The sequence below is a fragment of the Chaetodon auriga genome, chromosome 11 (assembly GCF_051107435.1).
Source record: "Chaetodon auriga isolate fChaAug3 chromosome 11, fChaAug3.hap1, whole genome shotgun sequence".
NCBI lineage: Eukaryota > Metazoa > Chordata > Actinopteri > Chaetodontiformes > Chaetodontidae > Chaetodon > Chaetodon auriga.
This window is the reverse complement of record NC_135084.1, coordinates 26,167,336-26,193,404: the sequence shown is the minus strand read 5'-3', so window position 1 is coordinate 26,193,404 and position 26,069 is coordinate 26,167,336. Positions and strand designations below refer to the sequence as shown.

At 48.7% G+C, this 26,069-nt stretch overlaps 1 protein-coding gene across 3 annotated transcripts in view; it reads right to left on the bottom strand.

Annotated features, from left to right (window-relative positions):
* Positions 1–26,069, bottom strand: part of atrnl1a (attractin-like 1a) — a 212,404-nt gene that overhangs the window by 25,556 nt on the left and 160,779 nt on the right. For all 3 annotated transcript variants that reach the window (XR_013077819.1, XM_076743654.1, XM_076743655.1), the window contains one exon: positions 13,247–13,342. Coding sequence is in view for 2 of the 3 variants with exons in the window: in XM_076743654.1 (XP_076599769.1) it covers positions 13,247–13,342 (96 nt within the window). In the remaining variant the exon portion in view is untranslated. The remainder of the gene's footprint in view (positions 1–13,246; positions 13,343–26,069) is intronic.

The window sequence follows — 26,069 nt, the reverse complement described above, 5'->3', positions numbered from 1 at the left end:
CCTTTCCAGCTTAATCAATTCATTCTTCTTGGATCTATAAAAACAAAAATCTCCTGAATCACATAATCAAACAGCGAGTCGTGAACCTTTCAGTCGTCGATCCAGACAAACAAACCAAAAGAACGCCGGCAGCAGACAGGAAACATCACACGACACGTTCACTGACCAGTCGTCTGGAGCCAAAGGTCGTAACAGACCTGCAGATCGGCCAGAGGACAGCGTGTGAAAAGGACGTGTGTGTGTGTGTGTGTGTGTGTGTGTGTGTGTGTGTGTGTGTGTGTGTGTGTGTGGGTGCAGTGCAGGGGGGCGATAGAGGCAGCAGCGAAGGACAAACGAAGTTTTAAACAAAGGTTATTTGAACGCGAGTACGTTCGGAGTCTGAATCCAAACTGCGATGTGATGGCAGCCGATGTTTTCACTCCTTGGTGACGCTGCAGTGTGACCCAGACCGGGTGGACGGGGTGGACGGGGTGGACGGGGTGGACGGGGCGGACGGAGCGGACGGTGGTGGACGGGGTGGATGGCGATGGACGGGGTGGACGGCGGTGGACGGGGTGGACGGCGATGGAAGGTGGTGGACGGGGTGGACGGCGATAGAAGGCGGTGGACGGGGTGGACGGGGTGGAAGGGGTGGACGGCGGTGGACGGGGTGGACGGCGGTGGACGGGGTGGACCAGCAGGTGTTTCATACACTTTGAGAGCGACTCCTAAAATCCGCTCCTGTCTTCATGGACGTCTGCCTGACGACAGCCGGCTCTGTGCAGGACGTCAGAGTGTGAAGTTTAACCACAGGCCCAGTTTAAACTGGGCTGCTGGTGGACTCGGTCCTATTAAAACCAGCAGTCCGACTACAGTTTGCAGGAGCTTCTGCTCGTTCGGCTGCACTCACACTTGATTCATGCAGTCGAGCTACTTTTTCTTGAACTACTGAAACTACAAACAACGTTGGGCCGTAAAGGAATCTTTGCTCCTCTGCTCTAATTCAGCTGACAGCCCACCAACAGTTGGATTTCCGTTGTGTAATCTTAAGTTTCTGTAGGACTTCAGAGCACTTCCTGCAGTAAACTTGTTGGCGTGTGACTCTTCTTGTATTTTCTTTCACATGATCATCGTTTTGATGGTTTCTCTCAGTTAGCAGCTCTGCTGTAGTCCAGCTGCTTCCTGTGAAGTCATCGGCAGATTTCAAAGCAAACGCTGACTGTCGCTGAGTCTCTGCAGTCGATGTGTCTGTCCAGGATCATTCATGAGGGACAATTTGTAGGGTTTTTTTTGTATTTTTGTAGTTTTCACACCTCGACAGAGCGAGACGTCTTCTCTCTAGCAGACTTTTTCATGTTAGTTTAACTGAAAACTTAAAATCAGTTACAAACTTAGAGACTAAGTTTTGCAGCAGGAGCGTCTGTGTTTGGATCAGCTGGTTTAAAATCCAGCATATCTGCAGCTGTTGTGTCAATGTGCTCGACAAAAACATGCTGAAGGACTCGAATTAGACCAAGAAGACGTAGAAAAGACAGGAGTGGTGACGTGCTGTCAGGTCTGAGCAGGTCGCTCGGCTGGCGGATCATCTCGTGAACATCGCTAACAAACGTCACGTCGATTGTTCTGGAAGACTCTGAAAAGCATCTCTGCGGTTTCAGGTCCAAGGACCGGCTTTAATGAAGCTCCAGCTGAAGCTCCAGGGCTCCTTATGCTCTTCCTGCATCAGGATGCAGAAGAACACAGTCACAGCGTCTCTGTTCACGTCCCTGGTCCCTCGGTATCCCTGAGGATCAGACAGTGCGTCCATGTGGGGGCAGATCAGGGCTGGAGGACGTCCCTGGAGAACTTCTGATTTCACACAGCGGCTGAACATGCCGACGCCCACCGCCGTGACGCCGCAGTCGTGAATCTGTTTCCCCTTTTTTCCGCCGTTCATTAAAGTAAACGTATCTTGCAGATGTGAGGACGCACACATCCGAGGTGTCCATCGGTCCCACCTACGTCCAGTTAAAAGACAGCGTCTCAGAGGCCGAACCACGTCTCTGCAGATGATGAGGATCTTCATTCCTCTCTCCACTAAATTTCCACCATATTGTGTTTGTCGTCCTTTTTGTTTCTGCCTCTCTTCGTCTTTTCTGTCCCTCTCTCCGTCCTCACTTCTCTCTACTTGTTTATTTTTTGTCATTTCCTCTTCTCCTCCCTCTCCCGGTCCTCGGAGTGGGACGGCGGGTCACATCCTTCGTCTCCACACACCTGCATATTAAGCACATTGTATGATTGTGTGTGTTTGCGGATGAGTGAAAGAGAGGTGTGTGTGTGTGTGTGTGTGTGTGCGCGCCGGCGTTGAATTTCCATTTTAATCAGCACGTCGGTGAGCGAACAATCCTATTACCGCAAGGGAGGACGGAGGGGCCACTTCACAACCTCTCCCCCTCCCCTCCATCCATCCCTCTCCTCCTCCATCCATCCCCCTCCTCCTCCTCCATCCCTCTCCTCCTCCATCCATCCCCCTCCTCCTCCATCCATCCCTCTCCTCCTCCATCCATCCCTCTCCCCCTCCATCTCTCTCTCTCTCTCTGAGACGCCAAATTAATCATCCCTCTAATGCCTCATGAAAGCCAAACTTTTTTTTTTTTGCCTCTTCTTAATTCGGGAGGTGGAGTATATCTTTCATTCACCCCCTCCTCCACCTCCTCCCCCTCCTCCAGACGCACACACCCACAGAGACACACACTTTCTCTGTCCTCTCCACTTCTCCTTTTACTATTAGTGTTGGAAAGATTAATGTGTTTTCTGGCTGCCAAAGTTGTGTAGTTGCATCCACAAGGGAGGATATACACACAAATGCATACCTGGTTGCACATGCACACTGTTGTACTCTATAAACGTGCGCACACACACACACACACACACACACACACACACACACACACACACACACACACACCTGGATGCATGTGCACATAGCAATGCTCCAAAGGCCATCATCTTGCCTGAAAAGGCTTTTTCCCCCCTCCAAATTCAGTATTGACGGATTGTAGAGGAGGAGGAGGAGCGGAGATATCGATCACGGAGAAAAGAGGAGAACAGAGAAACACACTCATCATTAAGAGGGCAGAGAAGAAAAGGCTGTATACTGAGGAAACGGCCTAATGAGAAAGAATATGGCAGCCGGGCAGCATGATTCCACACTCCTGGACCTCCATCTGTAAGTTCTGCCGGTGATTCAAAACGTCTGCTGTGCTGCTTCATTAGGAGAATGACTGAAGGAGTCTCTGTGGACGGACCGCTCACACTGATCTCACATACAGGGAGAGCTTCAACAAAGCCCTCGTCAGATCACTTAAAACATCCTTTCAAACAGCAGAATCGCTGGCCGTCGAATCATTTGTGCAACTTTCCAAAAGAGACAAAGCGACAATCACACCGGCTTCAAACAGCGACTGGTCGGGTGTTAGAGGGAGTGAAAGAAGGCAGAGATGCATCACATCAAGACAATAAAGACGAGCAGAAGAAGAGCAGGGAGGTCGTGGAGGAGGCGCACTTTCCACCATGACTTCAATTCTGGTCATTCAGAGCAGGTATAAATGCTTCGGGCTGCGCAGACAGGCGAGAAGAAGAAATGTAGTTCAAGTAACACGTCCATGAAGTCAACCGCCAACCTCATCTGGACGGCGTTGGACTGAGTCACCACTAACTTTATGGCAGCTCACTTCCTCCAGAAGCGCACGATTCAATATCAAATGATCTTTCTGTCATCTGCGGCTGGAGTCCATCATTTCAAAGTAAAAGTGAAGATCCAATGGTTTATGAAATCAATGCAGATGTGATGCTGAGCTGCAGGTAGATGGTGGATCTCTTAGGTTTGAATATTTCACTCTGTTCAAGCCTCACACAGCGCAGCCTCGCAGGTTTTACACAGCTCCTATTTGAAAGCTCCTTCAGGGGGTAATTAGAGGATAAAATGAATGTTTTACACTACAAACTGTCATGGCTCTGGTTTCCAGTCAAACCCTGCTGCAGAGAATCAGCAGTAACCCTCCGATAATAACTGTCCCGTCCTCAAAAGACACCGTTGGAGGTGTGAAGTTTTATTAGATGTCAGCATTTTTCCACTCAGAGAGTTCAGAGAGTTGTGAGCCGGCGAGTCTGACGGACTCGCAGACAAAAGTTCTTCTGTACGTTGTTGACTTGGTCCTCTGAGGTGTTTGGAGGAAACTGACCTGAAAACAGTTATTCTGCTCAGAGCCCAGCAAAAACACCAGCTCACCACCTGCCCAGGAGGAAACTGTGGAGAGCCTCGTGGGCGAAGTCGAGTGAAGTGAAATTCAGCTTAAAGGTCAAACCTGTTTGTCTGAAGCTTCCAGTGCGAGCACAAAGGAAAATACAGAGGACTGACAGGACGACGGTCTGAGCCGAGTCAGCACTCTCTGCCTCTGTCTGTCCTCCTGTGGAAATCTGCTGTTCATCAACCACATCGGAACAAGACAATGACGGCGTGTTGGGCGAGTTATTGGGAGAAATCAGATCAATTCTGTTACTTTGATGGATTTCAGCTTTCAGCTAAACGTTAGCCAAAGACTGTGATCATGTCAACGCCTCCATCCGTTAATCCAAGGACTTCTAACACCAGCAGAGGATGAGATGTGCATCGTCTGTGTTGGCGTCACATCTGGAACAGAGCGTCAGTCTGTTTGAGGTTCGTTAGGCGGCTCTCATGTGCACACCTTCACCTCTAACCTGCTGAAGCTCTTATTGGCAGCGATGCTCACATCTCCTGCTCCTTCAGAGGAGGCAGCATTCGACCGTTTCCTGCTGAGCTCCACTGGTTCCTCCTCAGCTTCACCCACCTAACATGCAGACACACACTGGTCTGTGTCCACTCTACTTCTTACCGCTCCAACTCATGGACGTCTGTTTGTGTGTAGCTCAGAACTGAGATACAGGAACTGATGCTGGCAGGGAAACACACACACACACACACACACACACACACACACACACACACACACACACACACACACTGGCTGAGTGTTCAGGATATAATGGGTGCGCCTGCTTGGTCAGCTGAACCTGAAACTGGCACTAAACTACATGAAGGACGGAGTCAGACAACAGGAAAGAGAGGGAGGAGGGACAGCAGCGAGGGAGAGGACAGAGAGGACAGAAGGAAGACAAGGGACAGAAGTTCAGAAAGTGTGTGAAACTGCAGTGAGGGAGGAAAATACATTTCAGGTTGTTGTCTTTTTAACTGTTGTTTTCGCGTGAAGACGAGCGACCAATGAACAAACATCAGCAGGACGTGAAGGGAGGAGGCGTCCTGAAGGAGCACACTGAGGAGAGCAGGAGACGTGATGGAGAGATGTGAGGGAGACAGCATCCTTCTCGACTACATCACTTTGATAACATCAGTACTTTTATTGATTTAACCAGTTTCTCTAATCTGAATCTCAGATACCAGGTCTCACACAGCCGAGCCAGAGGATTTTATATCACATCAAATCATTTAGGAGCCTACTGTTATTTGGCCAGAGAAGAAGAAGTGAAGGAAAAGATGGGGCAGTGGGGGGGGGCATAACGAGTCCAGGACATGTGAACAGTGTCAGGTCAAGACATGGTTTCATGACATTTGGTCAAAGATCAAATGAAACATCTGTTCGCTCTCCGACGTATGAAGACGCCACAAATGGTGAGACATGGTGGACAGGACAGGACAGGACAGGACAGGACAGGACAGGACAGGACAGGACAGGACGTCTTTACAGCTAAGAACAGAAACCTGCCTCTGACTGATTTAAAAAAAAACAAAAAAAAAAGATAATAAAATGTGAACTCCCATGTGTTCATATCTGTGTGTGTGTGTGTGTGTGTGTGTGTGTGTGTGTGTGTCTCCTCAGCGAGGTGTTGTTCACCGCCTGCTGTCTGCAGGTAAATCCTCCACTGCAGGTGAGGAAGGAGGAGAAAGTAAAAGCACAACAGGCTCTCGACTCATCTGACAGCCTGGAATCCTGTTTGGGCTCTGCTGAGCAGCGGGGGAGACTTTAAACACAGAGGAGGCCAGGGGAGGACACAGGAGGCCAGGGGAGGCCAGGGGAGGACACAGGACGCCAGGGGAGGCCAGGGGAGGACACAGGAGGCCAGGGGAGGACACAGGAGGCCAGGGGAGGCCAGGGGAGGCCAGGGGAGGACACAGGAGGCCAGGGGAGGCCAGGGGAGGACACAGGAGGCCAGGGGAGGCCAGGGGAGGCCAGGGGAGGACACAGGAGGCCAGAGGAGGACACAGGAGGCCAGGGGAGGACACAGGAGGCCAGGGGAGGACACAGGAGGCCAGGGGAGGCCAGGGGAGGGCACAGGAGGCCAGGGGAGGCCAGGGGAGGACACAGGAGGCCAGGGGAGGCCAGAGGAGAGCTGCTGCACCTTTGGAGCGAGTGGAGCGGATCAAATATGATCATTCGCTCCACAAAAACAAGCTTCAGTAGATCCACAGCACTTCTCTCAAGTTTTAACTCCATTTTGGTTCAACATGTAATTCAATGGTTGAACGAAATGCTTGGCAGTGGCTGTATTCTAACAGAGGTCAGGTGTTAGGTCGTACTGCTCTCTGGGACAGTCTGATGTGGATGTACCAGCTCGTCACTGCAGCTGGAAAAGAAACGTTCAGACCTCACACGTGTTTCTTTACGGCTGCACAGTTTGATCAAATGAAAACACTCCAGATGTTTTTATCCACATTTCTCCGTGTTTGGAAAGTCGGCTGATTTGAACAATGTTTAGCTGCACGGCGTGAGTCCATGCTGATTGGTCCGCTGGGAGGCTGCTGCCTGTCAGAAGGTAACAAAGATGGAGCGAAGCCTTGAACCGAGTTCAGGCAGATGAAACTAATTTCACTGCTGCGTTAAGTAAAAAATACAATGATTCCCTCTGCATCACGAGTCCAACGCAGCTTCTCTGAACTACTGACCAGCCTCATCTCTGCTGCATCTGGCTTAGCATTCAAATCAGCTCAGTCCTAAACACACTGATCTGTCAGACCTTAGCAGAGACATTCAGAGAAGGACGGCCAAAAGAATGAAAACCAAAAGTAAAAACTCTCCTTTCCGTCGTTCATGTTGTCGTTCCAGACTCAGAAGCAGAGGCCGAGCTTCCCAGCAGAGCTGCTGTGTCTGAGCTGGGTCGACAAGTTCATCCAGGATTTTCCATTTCTGTAATTTAACCTGAAATGCGGTGCCTCTCCACGGCAGAGCACTTTGTCCTCGGCCTGAATTACTTCATTGATAACTGCAAAATGATAAAATAGCTGGTAGAAATAAAAACACACAGACAGAAAAACAGACGCTTCAGGTTTGTCTGCTGTGTGTCAGCAGTGCGATTTCCCCTTTCTCTCTAAGAAAACTACAAGACGACGTGAAGTCTCCCTCAGAGAGGCAGCACAGAAAGAAACCCAGAGGGATAACGAGGCAGAGAGTCGGCTGAGGAGCGCCGTACGTTTGTTCAGCTGCGGGTGAGGCAGGTCCGCGTGGCCCGGACTCCTCGTCTAACCTGCCCGCGATAAAAAGACCAAGAAAAACAAGCTTTCCTGCTAACGCGCACACAGAGCACCAAGAGGAATGGGTTTGTTTTAGCCTCGTTAGGGCTGACGGGCGTGAGTTATTGAGTTAATAACACGGCTGTGTTTGTGCCATGCCTTTCAGCCGTGAGAGACGCAGAGACGGCCACAGGTGACCAGCCGGAGCAAACCAAAGGACGGTCCGCCATGAATGCAAACCAGTGTGAGTCTGTGTGTGTTTTTCATTCTTCTTGTCTGCATGATAGAAGCTTTTGTGTTGTCTGATAAGCCCTGCAGTGCTGTGCGTGTGTGTGCGTGTGCGTGTGCGTGTGTGTGTGTGCGTGCGTGCGTGCGTGCGTGCGTGTATGCGCTGAGGCTCAATCAGTATTTAGCTGTGTGTTTTCCTCCTGAACATACATTACTTCCAGGTGTCATAAATATTCTTTATCTGCTCTTTTCCCCTTCATTCCTCCCCCCTCCCTCCCTCCATCCACCCATCCCTCCCCACCCACCAGCCCTCCTTCCTGAGGCATATTAAATCCCCGCAATTGAAGAATAAATACGCCACATTAAAACATAAGATATGAAATTGATTCATTCATCCGCATTATGAAAATAGGAGACCGCCGTTAATCAGCGGCAAGGTGGGAACTGCTTTTCTGAGGCGGAGGCGTGCAGATGCTTGTTGCTGCGGGCTCATCAGCTTTACGACGTAACGGCGGTACTTTATGGAGGCAGTGGAAACATCGATTTATGCTGATGACTGTGCCTCTCTTCTGTAATGCAGCCATGACACGCTGTAAAGCTCCGATCGAGTTGGGAGAGGAAGAGGTGCAAAGCAGCGCCGTAAACTCTGCTATTTAACATACGGAGGACGGCGGGTCGCTCCTGAGCGTAAAGACGTAAACACGTGGACGTGCTGTTGTGTTTCAGGAATAATGTGCCGTCGTTGATGTTATTCTGTTGGATTATTTTGGTTTTAGATCCTGATTCAGGCTCAAATCCAGAAGAATGAACAGAAATCACGTGAAGGTTCAGCTGAAGGCGAACAGACCTCGGTCCCAGCAGGTTTTCAGACCAGCTCAGCTCTGACGAACATTCATGTCATTTATGTAAAAGTTCAGCGTCCAGATTCACTGAAAACTGACGATGCTCTATGAAAAACATCTTCGACATGTAAAACCAAAACTATCCGAGGGAACTGACTCTTTGAAATAACATGAAGGCGTCACAACAGCACGTCGCCACGGCATAAAAGAGAGACACTGTAAAAACAGCATATGTTCCTGTTTTCAGGCTCAACTTTGAGTTTTTAATCCCTCAGAAAGTGCAGATGATTTGGAGAGTCTGGATGAAACCGACGCCTTTCCTTCCAGCTGCGACTCATGGAGCGTGTATCATTAACCCGTCCAGACACCTCGCCACGTGAGCTTCCTCCTCACAACACTGACAGACGTTCCTTTTATTCAAGAGCATAATTGCAAGTCTTTACGGGACAAAAACATCTTTCCAGCTGCGACACTTAATCTGTGTCAGCGAGCACAGACACCTCAGCGTTTCTATCATTCAAGCCTTCAGAGAACAGGAAGGATGTCTTTGAAGGAGGACCACCTGGAGAGCGTTTCACACTCCCTCCTGACAGCATGTGAAGCTCACCGCACGTCCACATGAATTCATGCATATTGTGACGGATCCTGAGAGCATTTGTTCCTCACTGACGGAGAGTCAAAGACTTGGAGTCTGAGCACAGATGCTGTGGACCGCAGCTCTGAGAGGAAACTCGAGGTAAACACTCGTCCTACACTGTGCAAGAACATACATTATTTACCCACAAGGCAACAGAACGTGGTGGAGACATGAATCAGTCAGACGCTGGCTGTGTGTGTGTGTGTGTGTGTGTGTGTCCTGGCTTGGGAAAAGGCTGGTTTTAGGCTGAGGTTAAGTGTGTGTGATGCTTACATGTCGACTCTTTCCAGGATTTTCTGTTGATATAAACGTGTTTTTTCACAGTCAGTGCAGCTGCTGTCTGCATCACAGGCGTCAAATGACAAGAACAACGTTTATTACTGCTGCGCTTTGCAGAAAACGATGATTTACAACGTTTTACTGAGTGTTCAGTATCAACATTTAGTGACCTGTCAGGCATACTAATGAGCAAAGACTCACGATGTCGGTGAAGTATTACAGGAGACGCGGCTGCTCATGTGGCTGACAGGAATAACTGCAAACAGTGACACAAAACATCTGTGTCTGATTCTGAACCTTCAAGCTCTTCATTTTGATCTTCACGGGACGGTGAATGGTCATTGAACAATGAGCGTGAGCTCGCCACACTCTCACCTGTCTCCTCCTCCATCTCATCGTCTAATCACTACTCCTGCTCGGCCTCTTCCTCATCATAACCACTTTTTCCCGTCATCCTGTGCGAATGGGCTCATGTTTAAGGTTTGTTTTGTAATGTCTGTGATGGAAGATGAATGTAGACGAGAACAATACGAATACAGAAAATGTTAAAAAGCCCCACTCAGCTGTTTGTGAAGCGTGCACCACCCTCCTGTCCACGCGGCTCACGTCCCCTCCTCATGCAGACCGAATGGCTGCGTGAGCGAGCGAGTGAGCGAGCGACAGGTGTTGTGTTCCTCGCTCGCTGTCTAAACACGCCATGAACGGCTTGATGATGACTCTATTTGTTTAACCGTACTCGGTCGCTCTGGATGACATAAAATAGCGGGGCGGCATGGAAATGTTCCCTTTCCCTCATTCATTACACAATTATGCTAAGCTGCATGCTTGACTATGAACCAGATGTTGTGTAATTAACCCCAGAGTGAAGATAGCGTTCTGCCCTATTGTCTCTCACCTTCAGTGACGAAATGGAGACCAGGCAGAGGCAGAGATAAGGGAGGTACTCCTGAGCTTTCCACGGGCTCCTGAACCGAGCTGAACCGAGCCGAGTGCGACCGGGTCAAAACGGAGCTAAAACTAATTAAGCGTGGTGTGCAGATAGCGTCCACAGCTTTGTCTCTGTAACCTTCAACTGAGAGACGAGAGGACGAGACAGACAGGGAGACATGTGGAGGAGGAACTTTAAAGCATGACAGTGCTGTTTACACAGCATCTCGAAGCGGATCGCACCACTGAAGTCACTTTAGAGGCTCCAGAGGAAATCCAGAGAAATCAGTGTCTGAGCTGCTGTTCATTAAACTCGGCTCAGGTTCGTTAAACCACAGCGTTTTTAACTACATCAAAACATTAAATTAAAACATTATGATAGTTATGATCTCAAATCAAATGTCTAAACATCTAATTCTTTATCTAAAATGAAGTTCTTTGGATCCTGACATATAAAAGTCTCTGCCTTGGCTTCAATCTGTGGGCTGGACGCTCGGCGCCGTTTGTTTTGAGCCACTTATTATCCGCCGTTTGATGAATGAGGGTGATTGTTCTCCTGGCTTTCAGTCCCACTGGTTGACCTCCTGATCGCAGCAAATCTCCTCCAGCATCTGTCACTGGGCTCCACTGGGGCTTGGGGGGGTGACAGAGATGGCTCAGGGGTAAAAGTTCACTTCCCATAATGCATTGCTTCTATCAGGATTATTAATATGCTGAGTTACATCAAGTCAAGGTCAGACAAATGAGACAAATGCTCCATTTAGCGGTTTCATGGACCTTGTGTCGTGAGATTACGACGATCGATCATTAAAGAACTTCATCAAAACTCGGTTCAGCACGACACTTCGGAGAGACGACACTTTCACTGTGGTAGTTTACGAGGACACACAGGAAGTCAGTCAGAGCAGCGTTTGGTCTCCATCTTCATACAGTCGCCCTCCGTCTGCCGACTTCTCTAAATCGTCTGCTGGTGTCATTGTTGTGATCAGGAAAAAAACACGTTTACCTGGTTTTGCCGCCACAAACACGGCTCAAACAGTGGTCTACAGCTGTCGGGGCGCCGCCATCCCCTCCTCCTCCCGGTGAGGCAAATTCAGCTCACACACATTTAAACTGAACTACGTCACTTTTATCTGCTGTAGAAACGCTGATGTGTGGATGAAAAGTACAACCAGCATTTCACTGGGCTGCAAACCTCAACACGCACTGACACCGCAGATTAGTTTGCTGCGTTCACCTTCTCTCCACCCTCCTCCACTCACATACTCCTCCACCCTTAACCACACCGACAAACCACCTCTATCTCCTCATCCCAGGATGACAGTGGACGCCGGGCCTGCTTGCTATTCACAGAGCGTCGGTCCGCTCCGCCCTCGTCTGTTTATCTAAACCCTGCATGCCTACGTCACTGAGAAGACGCTTCACAGCAGAGGTGACACCACCATTTGAACACTCCCCCTCAGGAGGAAGCTCCGCCAGCCACTCCACCAGCCACGCCGCCTCCTGAGGACCCTTCAGGGCCGGCGGGTGAAGGCGAGTCTCTCCTCAGCCTCGTCGGCTGTCCGGAGGCAGACTGTGGATGCTGTCGAGGTGAGCTGTGCAGACATTCACGCCTGAGGGCTCGTCCATCATCAGGAAAACACACCTGCTGGCTCTGACCTGTGAACATGTGCTTTCTCTTCTATCAGTTCACTGACGCCCTGGACCTCACACACGTGGAACCTCTGGAACGAACTTCACATCGAGCAGCTGAAAAGCTGCGTTAGATAAATAATATTTGGACAAGTTTAGGCTTGGAAATGAGCAAAATTACAAAATATTTCTGATCAATTGAATGATTTGTAATCACTATTTAGTTTGTTAACTACACTCTAAATGAAAAGCTGCCTGTCTGTTCAAACACAAACCTCACCCGTGCTCGTAACGCTCCACCCGTGGCTTCAGGTCAGCGTCGGGTTCAAAGCGAGCTCGCTCTGTTGCTGTTCGGGCGCTTTGTTGAGCTCAGAACAAACCAGGGTCAACAGAAACGTTGTTTATGAGGTTAAAAGCTCAGCAACCACCAATCCACCACAGAGTAATTGCATCCTGAGCTGAGATCGGTGCTTCCTGTTACCAGCGGAGCTCCGCTGCACAGAGCTTGTCGTGTGGTCAGAGACGCTGATGACTCGCTGCTCTCAGATCAGCTCCAGGATTCTGTTGGCTTCACGTGCCGAACACTTTAATTCCACAAACCCGGCTGTAGTGTTTGTCTGTACCCACCGCTCCCTGTGTGCTTGTCAGTCTATGATCAGGAAACAGTGGATTAGCCGGTGCCATTGTTCTGGAATGAAGGGCTGATGTTGATTGGCCACGCTCTGCGTGACGCCGTCAACCCGCCATTTCAATTGATCATACATCCAGTCGCCTCCAGTCGCTGCAGACTTTTCTCAGCGTGCTCTGCTTTTCAAGCCAAACACTCTGCTGTTATTCTGTCGTTCCTCTGAGCACTTGTTCTTTCTCAAAATGCGTGGTGAGCAAACCACACCCTTCACATCCACCCACACAGGCTGCTTCACCTGCTCACACTCTCCCGTTCAGGTGGAAGTGCTTCCATCTCTATCACTGAGCACACGGGTTTGGTGAACGTTCCTAGCATAGCTCCACTGGTGTCAGCAGCCTGTTGTGTATCCACACACACCCACACAGTCACACACCGTCATGGCAGAAGGTCAGAGGTGTTTGTATCCTTGGCTGAACGCACTGCTCTCCTGAACACGCCGTCATTATTTCCCCTGTTTGTTTGTTTGTGTTTATGTCTGTTTAGATCCATGTTTGTGTCTCTTTGCTGACCTGTAGCAGCTCCTCTTGGTCACCGCCCACCTCCAGCGCCACAGCAACTGAAGCGAAGGGACGACTGGCCATCTGCTGTCGCTCTCTCATCAGCTGCTGCAGAGTGAGACAGGAAAAAGAAAGGACTTTTAATTCAACGTGCTACTTTAAGGGGAGGCTCTGACAGAACAGCCCACTTTAACCCAAGAACACAGTTATCTGTGCACAGCTGGATCGCAACCAGCTACAGCTGGACACTGAGCTGCTGTGCTTAGACCTGCTGCAGGTCAGCTGCTCCCTCATGCCCATCTGGACTGTAAGTTCACACAGAAACCAACATATGAACGCATCGAACCGATGACCATGTATGTGAGGAAAGGAAGGTGAAAAAAAGGATGGCCGGAAAAAAAGAGAGGGTAAGACAGCAGGAAAGAAGTAGAGAGAGAGACAGAGCAGGAGAGTAGAGGGAGGAGGGGTGGAAGGAGGAGGGGTTCAGGGAGGAGGAATAAAGGGTGGAGGGATGGAGGGAGGAGGGATGGGGAAAAGGGGGAGAAGAGATCAAAGCGAAATGGCTGCTATATGAGCAGGAGGAAAGTGTAGAGGAGTGGGGAATGGCAGGTGGTGGGGGGACGGAGACAGTCAGAGAGGGGGGGGGGGGGGCAAACTTCATTAATGAGGAAATGTCAGATGAACAAAGGCAGACGAGGCCTTCATCAGCATGAGGTCCAAACACTACGACTGAAACACAAACTCAGATATACAGTAGAGAAACAACACAAAACAGAAAAGCATGCTGGGAAGAGAAAGACACACACACACACAGACACACACACACACAGACAGACACAGACACAGACACACACACACACACACACACACACACACACACACACACAAACACACACACAGATAGGAACTGTCTGTTTGCACATGCTCACTGCAGCCTCATCTTCCTCTCCCTCCATCAGAAGCCTGTTTCCAGCTCTTTCCACTCCACCACAGACGTGTTAATGGGCTTTTGTTTCTACATTTAGCTCGGGGGTGGCCACCTGTTTCACGCAAAACAAACTCATTCCTGGCACATTATGTGCCAGGCTCTAATCATCAGTATGTTGATGTTTGTTTCGGCAGAAAGTCTGCATCATGCAGCACACACACACACGCACACGCGCACGCACGCACACGCGCACGCGCACGCACGCACACACACACACACACACACACACACACACACACACACACACACACACACACACACACACACGCACACCCACACACACACGTCTCTGATAGGTGACGGCAGATGGAGGATCTGGGCTGCAGACTGTGACCCTCACAGCAAAGAAAACTTCAGTGTGTTTACAACCTCAGATGGTTTTTCAGAGCTGAATAACATGAAATGAACTTTTATGTATCAGTGAGGGAAAATCCAGTTTCTTGCAAAAGCAAGCTCAGTGTGCTACAGCGAGCAGGTAATAAGAAAAATAAAAAGAAAGAAAAATAATAAACCTGGCGAACAGTCGTGGTCAAGTAATGGAAGATGAATGAATGACAGGATGTGTGAGAATCCCACCTCTCTTCTCGGCCTTGTCACTCCCATCAGTCACTCCACTGAGCCACAGATGACAGAGATGAGCTTAAAAAGAAGCTCAAGAGGGATGGAGGAGGGATCTTAACCAGTTCAAAGAACAGTAGAAAGAAAGAAAATAGGCAGATTACTGAAAGAAAGAACAGAAGAAGCGAACCGCTGCTGAGCGTCATCGGCCTCCACACTCTGTTACTTCTGCCTAAACTGAAGCACCTCTGTGTCCTCTCCTGTTGCTGAGAAAGGCTGCACACACTGACATTAACCAGCTGTCAGGTGTTGTGCTAGCGCGCCGCCGGCTGCTCGCTCGCCGGTGTCAGACTCTTGAAGCATGAATGAATACTACACCTGTAGCTACATCAGTGCAGGCAGGCACTCCGGCGGCGGCGAGTGCTCCGCTAGCACGCCGCTGTGCCGGCTAATGTGATGTCTTCTCTTGTTAGCTGTCAACCGGCATGCTAACGCCGTCCAGATGACAGTGTGCGGTTGCTAGCATCGCTGTTAGCCTCCTGCAGACGTCAGCTCGGATTTGTGCGAGCCTAGGTGTGGATGAGAGGGAGGGGGGCTGTGCACTGAGGGCTTCAGATGAGCTGATATTCCCTTTAATATCACTGTATCTACAAGGTTGGGTGAGTAAAAAGCTGTGAAACACATCAGGCCTTTATGTAAAGAGCCTGATTAAAATAAAGGCTTTTACCACCGAATGTAATCCATCAATCATACACACAAAAAGCCTAAAACCTGGTGATCTGCTCCCCAGCCAGCAGGACAAGGTAACGGAACAGGTTCACATGAAAGAATCAGAATCAGGGGGGAGACATTCCCCTTTATTATCACACAACATGCACTGGACACAGCACACGAAGGTGAAATTCGTCCTCCGCATTTCTCCCATCCTGGTCGTCCTTCCTCCACGGCAGACCAGGAGCGGTGGGCTGCCATCCAAGCGGCGCCCGGGGACCCAATTGCGTTTTGTCACCATTGGTCAGGTGGTGATCTTCTTGCATGTTTTTAGTGGGGGTATGTTTTACGGAGGATACCCCAGGTGAACACGGGGAGAACATGCAAACTCCACACAGAAAGGCCCTTTTTTTTTTTTCCTCGAGCAGCAGGCACCGAAGGCATGGTGGAGGACACATCCCGGTGCCCGCAGCGAGAATCGAACCCGGGACCTTCTTGCTGTGAGGCGACAGTGCCACCGTGCCAGAGTAAACTCATCGATGAAGGTTTGGTTTCAGTTGGAAGACGACGGTGGCCAAAGACAGACGAGTCGAGCAGGAGTCTCTGCTGTCAAGGAGACACCATTAAACAAACCCTGGTCTGTGAGGATTAACAGCAGAATAACAGCATTAATGATGAGTCCACTTGTGCTTCATCATCCCGAGGAGCTCAGCCTCCAGTTGGCTTTGACAGTTTGAGTCAAAAGTGTTCGAATGAAGAAACAAAGATAAGTGCAAACTTACAATAACGTTCCTTCTTCCGGGTCTTACAGCCCGATTAGGCTGCAGCAGATTATTCTGAATTCAGCTCAGAAAGGCCTGTTTTTGTTAATTAGACGAAGTTTGGCTGCAGACCTAAATGAACCTGAGTTCACTGAGTGTCTGAGTGCATCCATGTGTGACTTTGTGTCACATGAGGTGTTCTCTCTGCTCGTTCTTCTCTGAAGCCAGAGCCCCTGTGCTGCTGAGATTAAACAAACCGGTCAAGGTGAGCTGGGTCATATCAGTGTGTGTGTGTGTGTGTGTGTGTGTGTGTGTGTTGTGACCAGATAAATCAGTCTAGACAGTTGAATTATGTTGTTACATAAAAAGAGGGAGTAATATTCAGCACTGAGTTCACTTTCAGAGTTGTGAATGTGCATGTGTGTGTTTGTCGAGTGCAGACTTTAGGCTCACTGTGGACGTGCATGTATACAAATAGACAAACATAAATGTTCATTTTGATCAAACGGACCACTTGTCTGTGCACTCCAGCATGTGTTGTATGTTTAGTCCTTGAGTGGGCAACAAGGACAAGGCAGCGGCCATCTTCTGTGTCTGCCTGTTGGGCTGTAAATCAGCCATAAAACGGCTAATTAACTCTGCTGTGCTGTAAACAAGCCACGCCATGCTAGACACCAGCGACTGGATGACAAAAGGAGGGGGAGAGCGGAGGCAGGGACAGCAGTAGTATTTAGTTTTTCAGTTTCAAGGATTTTAGACGGCGCTTGAAATTCAAAGTGAATCAAAGGGTGACACAAAGCGAACGCTTCCCGAGCGTTTGTCCATTGTTTCACTCCATTTTGAACGGCCCTGTGTTTATCTCGCCTCGAGGGCAGGCCTCCCGTCCGTCCATCCATCTCGGCTGGACAGACAGACGCATAAACAGCCAGCAGAAAAATGAGAGTGCTGCAACAATGAAGCCAATCACATGGCGAATTATGCTTCGCAGACCGCCGCCCGCCTGCAGTAGCACCTGCGAGCTCAAATTGCCGGTCCTGTTCGACGGATTGGAAATATGGGTGTAATGTGCTGTTTGCTGCTTTCGGATGCACTCCAGTGCAAAATGACAGGTTTCACAACACGATGAGTGGTTCGCTGCTAGTACGGCCGCAATTAAACATCACATCAGCTCCGTGAGGGCAGAACTATAGTAAAGTCGACACATCTGCGAGCCGTGTGCGTACGTCAGTGTTTGTTTGTGTGCTGGCGGATAGCTGTGGGCGAATAATGCAGCAGCGTGTTTCTCATATCAAATTGCTGTAAATATGTACACAAAGACCCTCAGAATGGATGTGTCATTTTGGACGCATTCAGGAACAGTGTGTGTGTTTTCATTCTCTACACAAAATGATTTTAATGGCTGTACCACCAAATACATGTGAGCACTGGGGAGGATCACTTCCTGTTTCATGTGGAAGAACCTGGCTGATCTGCACAGAGCCCTGACTTCAACACCATCCAACACCATCTACGAGACTCCATCACCCAACGTCAGCGCTGGACTTTACTGATGCTTCGGCGGCTGCGTGAGAGCAAATCGCAGCAGCCGGGTTCCAAAATCTGACGGAAAGCCCGAAACCAGAAGAGTGACGGCTGTTCAAAGATCACAGACGACTGTGAAGTACACGTCCACACACTCGGGGCATGTAGTGTATTTAATATTAGGCAGTACATTATAATGGAGTGTTCAAGTCCAAGATTTAGTGGAATCTAGTGATGTGGGTGCAGAACACAACCAGCTGAATACCCATCGCTTCACCCTCCCCAATGGTGGTGCTAAAGGTGCTTTCTAGAACCAGTGGCGACTGTCGGAACATGGCGGTACAACATGTTGGAAGAGGACCCCCACTGTCGTCTTATTTTCAGCAGAGAAACAAAAGCTTTCTGTGGACGCAGAGCAGAATAACAGCATGAAGAAAAGGGCGAGGCAGACGCACACGGACAGACAAAGAAGAGCAAACACTCAGAGAAAACACACAGGACTCAAACACGCTGCAGAATTTGCTGATGTGAAACTATTAAACAGCATTTCTCAGCCAACATTACTGCCCCGGGTTCCCCTGTGGATGTAATGCAACATCAGCGCCATGTTCCTCCAGTCCATCTGTAAGCTAACTAGATGGTTTAATCAATGCCACAGAAGGCTGCAGGTTTAGGTCTGATTAATGTTTTAATCAGAGGTACGAGGGAAACAACCGTTCCTGGACAGGGTGTATAATTCTCACTGACTTGTTCCCAAATCAACAGAAAATCAGAGTTTCACCATGTTGAACTGTGTGTTCCACAAGAACTATAATTTATCAACCTCAATGTTTAATAATGCCCTGTGGTGAGAAATGGAAAAACATCAGGACTCAGATATCTCTACTGGCCCTCAGAGGCCGATGTCTCCTGGGTTACTGTGTCCCTCAGCGTCCCATGAAGAGCGCAGTGCTGTTCTCTCTTGAAAAGGTGTCTCAAAAGTAAATGCAAATATGAGAAGGACGGGACGAGCAGGGTGACTGAGACAGTACATTTCACGGTTCAGCACTGAAAGCAAAAGGCAAAATCTTATTTTAATGTAAAATCCGGTCAAGCATCACGTGACTCTGCAAAATCAGTCTTTGCTGTGTCAGCAGAGCAGGACAGCGCCATACGTCTGTTGGACATAACAAATTAGGGTCTCAGTGTTTTTGAAGGGAAATGTTCACAGACATAAAAGTTTCTGGCTAAAGGAGAAATCTGTTCTTCCACAGAGCTGAGCTCCCGCTGAGGACCTTTGTGCTTTATGCCCAGCAGCTGCATTTACATATATATCAGTGCTCTGGTTTCCATCTGCATGTGCACATCAAGTCCTGTTTAAGGAAGCTAGAAAAGCCTTGGTTTGAGGTTTCAGGCTAAATGACTTATCAGATCACTGTGTGCCATCGTGGTCTGCATGGTGTCTTTGTGGTTTTAATCTGGGAGCTCAGGTTTCCACCCACAGTTCTTGTACATGCCTGTTGGGTGAATTAAACACTCAGAGTTGTCTGTAGGTGTGAACATGAGAGTTAAAGTTAGTGCTGTGATGGAGGTTTGATCTGTCCAGGGTTTACCCCACCGCTTCCTCGCTGTGTGCTCTGATTGACTTCAAGTTCAGTCAGAAATAGAGCAGCAGCACATTTACTGAGACATCCATTTGGTCTGTTTGTCCACAGGACCCCTGTCTAATCCCTACAGTGTTTTCTGAGTCTACCCTTGAGTCTCCTCCTAGTTGGACATGTCTAGAATACGTCCACATGGACGTCTACTCAAAGCCCCCTGGATATCTGAGCTCCTCCACCTGCCTGAAGGTGACACCTGAAGCAGACTCACCTTAGCTGCTGTTATCCGTGATCTTGTCTCATTAAGTGTTGGTTGTATCACACACAGTGTAATGTGTCAGCTGTGTGAAATCTACACAACCGAGTGATTCCAATACTGTGGAAACTGTGGTTATGTGTAACTTATGTGTCTGAAAAACTTTCACTTGGTGCAGTTTTAACCTTGGCATCTCTTGACCTCCAAATCAATACTTTGTGGGATTCTTTCAGTAATTACAGTAATTATGTCTGTAGCCACAGCTGTGGCTGGAAACATGCACCAACTGCTGCATCAGGAGCTTTGCCTTCAGCTTCCTCTTCACCAAAGCCCAGGACGGTGCGTCAATCTGTCGAGCTCAGTCTCCATCACACACCCTGTCTGGTCCAAATGTGTATCAACCATGTTTTCAGCCGCCTGTTTCATGTGACTCTGACTCTTTTAAGACTGAATCTGTTTTCTTCCAGCCTACACATGACTTCACGTCTGGATGTCGGGCTGTAAATGGGGTGAAAAGCTTCTGAGTGACGGCACTATGACTGCAGCATGTTAACAAGGCGTGCTCTCATCAATGAGCAGGACCCTCAGATACATAAAGTGGGCGCCAACTTGCCCCCAACCCAAAGTGGGAATCAAAAACGTGCTTCAACTCATACCAACACACACACCAGAGAGATGCCGAGACACACACACACTTTCAAAACAGAGACAAAGACACAAAGAAGTGAACACACACAGCATCTTACTCTCACAGCATCGTTACAGTCCCATGACAGGCATCTACACAAAGAACACACACACACCAACACACTCACAGAACAATGATTGATACTGATAAGTATTCAATTATTCCCTCATTATGTGGCTTTTGAAACTCACTGCTGTGACTGAAGACAGATAGGGTTTGCAGCTTCGCCTCGCAGCATAAAATATGATATGAGCTATTGAAGAAAGCCTGAATGGCTTCAGATGCAGCGTCCACAGAGACGCCGCTGGTCTGCTTGTTTTATACAATGCAGCTGCTTTACAAAGGACACACACGGGCGCTCTCCTGGATTTACATCATAAAAACACTTGGACAAAAAGCCAAATGTGTCCGTTGGATACGTGCAGACAAACAGGTGAGAGCACACAAAGGCAGACGAACGCTGAGAGTCACACACACACTTCTCCGCTTCTTCAATTTGTATGCCAGAGAAGCCACAACCGAGAGGCGATAACAAATCTCATTTCCGGCATGTTTGCCAAGTTTTCAGTCCACATTTGTCTCCTGGCTGAATGTGGTAAGCAGGATCTGAGTAAACAAGGGCACAGATATCCTGGTCTGATAGAGTCCACCACTCCACACCAGCTTCCATCGCACCATCCCCGCGACTGGACAAAGACGATGAGAAGCTTGTTCAGAGGTGGCTGCAGGACAAAGCCTCTTCAGGTGGAGCTTTACACCAGCAAAAATCTGCCTGCAGTCCTGCAAGGCGACTTACAGCAGAGCCATTAGGCTCCAGTGGAGACCCAGAGGCAACAACTCAAGTACAACTCAATGGGTGAAGCACTTTGACAACACAATCCACAGCGTTCAGCATGTTCCAGATCAATCATGGCTTCACCAACACATTTCTAAAGACAATGGAGCAGATGAGAGGACGTAGAAAGAGTCCAAAAACGTTCCTCTTTCACATAATAGTAGAAACTGTCTTAGACTAGAGGCTCACAAAGAACACAAAAACACACACAGATGAAAGGCTCACATAAAATTTCATTGCGGGGAGGTGCAAAACAGTATAAAATGTTGGCAGATACCACAGCTTCAGCACATTCCACAGCTCAGTTCTTGATTTGTATGTTCAATATGTTCCAACACTCAGTTCCTTCTCAACTAACTATACTTTTTTTTGCCATTGCCCCCTCATAGATCCAGAGAAAAGCATATTACAATTTATTGGCAGAGTGACAGTTGTTGTCTACTTCAGGGCCTTGTGACGAGTATGTGACAGGTGGGTCGGTGCAGCGTCAGCAGTAATACAGGCGCTGTGTCAGACTATGGTGAAGAGACGGCTGAACCAGAAGGCAAAGCTTTCCATTTTCTAATTAATCTTCACAAGATCTGAGTAACGACCCACAGAATGACACTGCAGATGCAAGCAGCTGAAATGAGCGGAAGGTGGCTGGGCTCAGCCTGAGAGAAGCAAAGGTTGAGGGGTTTCTGGCATCCGTTGCCTCCGAGGCGTCTTCCTCTGGATGTTTTCTGTGCACGTTCAACTGGTAGAAGACCCCAGAACATATCTCATCTGGTTCAGGAACCCCTTGAGATCCCCCAGGAGGAGCTGGACAGCGCTGTTGGAGAGCAGGATGTCCGGACTACCTCGCTTAGCCTGCAGCCACAACGCCTCAGCTCAGGATAAGTGGCAGAAAATGGAAGGATGGATGGATGAACACATAGATGGGTAGCAGAAAAGTGGATTATGCCACTGGAATCCACTGCAACTATTGCAAATTCAATTCAAACTGAAGTCATTACAGAGTATGAGTATTTGATGTTGAAAAGAGCTGGACTGTACAGGCATGAATGAAAAGCAATTAAAACACATAAAACACAAACCATTTCCATGATTCACAGCACAGTCAGCTCTGAGGTAAAGCACATGTGCTGCAGGAAACTCATTGGTCTAAAACTTGCAAAACCACAGGTCCTTCAAGGTCTGGGTAAAAAAAAGCAGTAAGTGATTGGAGAGGTGCTTCAGTGCTGCAGGACTCCGTAAGAGACGGATTATCAAGGTTAGGACGAGCAGAAAGAACCACGCAGAAAACTCAAAATGTCAAGGTGTGTCTCAAACTTCAGTCTGGTCTGGAACTGTCCCGCAAACATCCCAAAAAACAGCTGCAACAGACGAAGGCGGGATGTTACAGCTGCAGCCAGACAATCTGATCGCAGCGGAACATCTTCGACACATCCTGGCAATGGTGGCAGAATAAATCCCCATTGATTTGGAGAGCTAATTAGCGAGGGCCAGAGAGACAAAGAGAGACAGAAAAGGCTTATAGATCGTGTGGCTTGTAGCTGTTAGTCTGAACAAGGCAGACACACTCTTGTATTATGACCAATAAGTCCCATTCACAGCTAACTGCCTGGCAATTACTGCTAACACTTCAGCAAGGGAGAGCAAGAGAGGGAGAAGCGACAGCACAGAGAGGCCGAAAGATTCCACATCAAATAGAGCAAAAATAGGCCAAATCATTCGGCTGGCAGAAACAAAGCTGTGAAAAGCTCATACATGTACAGTTTGATGGCCCGAACGTCTTCAAGAGCCATTCTGAACATCTGAGGACGACAGCTTTCTCTCCACCGCTGCCAGAAAACGGGCTGTCGAACACGTCTGCTCAAGACGAAGCATCGGATTGGAATAACGAAAAAACAAAAAAAACCCCCACTGTTTTAGAAAAGCCGACGACGTGAGACAGGAGAGTCTGAACAAAGGTTAAGATTCACTTTACGTGTAAACAATGTGGGAGCATCTACATGCAAAACCAGTTTCACATTCTCAATTCGGCGTTGTTACCCTGTTACGTGATGACATGTGGAATTCCCACAGTGACTCTTCTCATGCATCATCATTTACCTGCCAGGTTAAGGTGGACTTCATCATACCTGAAGCTACCGCTGATGCTCGTCACAGCGCAGAAAGAGCTAATTCTAACAATAATGAACACAAAACATGAGAAAGTGGAGCAATAAACTGGACATTCACAGCTGTTTGGGTGGATTTGTCTAAATCTGAATAATATATGTGAATTTTTCCAGACTAAACATAAAAAACAGAGATGGAAGTGAGCGAAGGCTTCACTGAACTGTCAGATCAGAGGAAACACAGGCTGACGACACGTCTCTCATTCTCTCTCTCACTCCTCCGTCCACCCTCTCCTCAGCTGCAGCGACCGCAGCGTGAAGCAGTGCAGTGACCTGGTCTACTAAAACCACCACCCGCTACCAGAGGGCGAGAGACATGAAGACAGACAGGGAGGGAGGGGGAGAGAGAGACAGAGAGGGAGAGAGGGAGAGAGAGAGAGAGAGAGAGGGGGAGAGAGGGAGAGAGAGAGAGAGAGAGAGAGAGAGAGAGAGAGGAGAGAGAGGGAGAGAGAGAGAGAGAGAGAGAGAGAGGAAGAGAGAGGGAGAGAGAGGAAGAGAGAGAGAGAGAGGAAGAAAGAGAGAGAGAGAGAGAGAGAGAGAGAGAGAGAGAGAGAGAGAGGAAGAGAGAGGGAGAGGAAGAGAGAGAGAGAGAGAGAGGAAGAGAGAGAGAGAGAGAGAGAGAGAGAGAGAGAGAGAGAGAGAGGAAGAGAGAGGGAGAGGAAGAGAGAGAGAGAGAGAGAGGAAGAGAGAGGGAGAGAGAGGGAGGGAGAGAGAGAGAGAGAGGAAGAGAGAGGGAGAGAGAGAGAGGGAGAGAGAGAGAGAGAGAGAGGAAGAGAGAGAGAGAGAGAGAGAGAGAGAGAGAGAGAGAGAGAGAGGAAGAGAGAGGGAGAGGAAGAGAGAGAGAGAGAGAGAGGAAGAGAGAGGGAGAGAGAGGGAGGGAGAGAGAGAGAGAGAGGAAGAGAGAGGGAGAGAGAGAGAGGGAGAGAGAGAGAGAGAGAGAGGAAGAGAGAGAGAGAGAGAGAGAGAGAGAGGGAGAGAGAGAGAGGAAGAAAGTGGACCATTTTCAGGGGTCATCCATTATATCCTATCACATTAACCTCATCACCGGCCTGCTCAGACAGCCATCATCCATTCACATTCTCCCCGGGCCAACACACACACACACACACACACACACACACACACACACACACACACACACACACACACACACACACAGAATAAATAGTGTGTGTGTGTTTGTGTCTTCAGCTCGTCTTTCCATCGCGTTTCTTCAGACGACTGCTAAAAGTCCAGCAGCTGGAGTTCATCCGCTGGACCCGTGTGTGTGTGTGTGTGTGTGTGTGTGTGTGTGTGTGTGCGTGCGTGCGTGCGTGCGTGCGTGCGTGCGTGCGTTCCTCATGAAGAACTCAGTGTTTTGTCTGTAACGTCTGTTTTCTCATGTCAGGATAAACCTGTGGAGACGGATCAACTCATTTTCAGGGCTTCCAAACATGAAAAAACAGAACAATGACAAAACAAACAACCAGCAAGCAAACAAACAAACAAAGCAAAGCAAAAAAAGATTTAAAAAAAAGAGCAGTGATAGCGTTACTGAAAACATAAGAAATTTGTTTTAAAGTGAAAAAATATTGAACTAAGCAAAACGATGACAAACACGATTTCTTATTCTGTCTACTTTGACCCAGTTCTGCAGGGACTGGGATTACTGGGACACAGTAAACCCCTGAATGGTCACTGAAACAATCAGAAAAAACGCCCACTTCTGAGATTATGTTTGGACGTGAGACGAGAATCCAGCCGAGCAGAGACTGAGAGGTGGGACTGACTCGTCTGTAAGGAGACCACAGGATCTACACCAGCTCCTCTGAGTTCAGAGGAGCAGGCTGGTGGTGGAGCTGTCGGGTCTAAACAACACATCATCTGCTATCTTGGCTTCAGACTGTGATGATACCTGGTCTGTGAGAGGTAACCTGTGATCCCAGCCAATCAGTTCTTGGTGGCTGTTAAGCTTGTTCGGTATACCGGTACTAAATTGGTACGGGGTACTGAGGCATTTAAAACGGTACTATACTGCGCTTGGATGGGACCGGTTTACGTCGCCGCGTGACGTCACCGCATTGTAATTTGAGCCGAGGCGAGCGATCCGGCGAGTGAGCGAGCGACCGAGTGAGCAGCGTGAAGCTGCAAACGGAGCAGGAGTCTGAAGACACAGAGAGATTGAGACCCCGTTTATACAAAGACGATTGCGAATGAAAACGACAAAATATTTTATCGGAAGTGCCCTTCGTTTACACGGCGACGGCGCCGTCGAGGTCTGAAACCGCAAAAATCTGAAGACGCCTTCCAGAGTGCAGAGTTTTGAAGACGACTCGGGTTGCGTCTCCGTCTAAACGGCAAGAAGCGCAAAACCACGTCGCGTCACGTCACGTCGCATAGCAACTACACCTTACGTCACACTCAACGCGCCAAGCCGGTAAAACAACAACAAACAATATGTCTGACTACGTGGATCCCACCGATGTTCAAGCTGTGCTAGCAGCTGTAGTCAACATACAAGAGTCATTTCAACAATTGTATAAATGTACACGGATACTACAGGCGAACAGAGACGTGTATACAATTACATGTGTCAAATTTTGGATGCCCCAACACGTCGTAGGCGCTCTATCACAGTACCACCCTGCGGCCTGGCATGCATATCCAATCGAATTCGCCCACTTTTGCGTCTTCGTATAAACAAACAATTCCTGCTGAGAACGCTCGTCTAAACGCGGATAAAAAATCGCAATGCATTAGAAAAGCATGTCTTTGTGGTATTTTATTTTATTTACT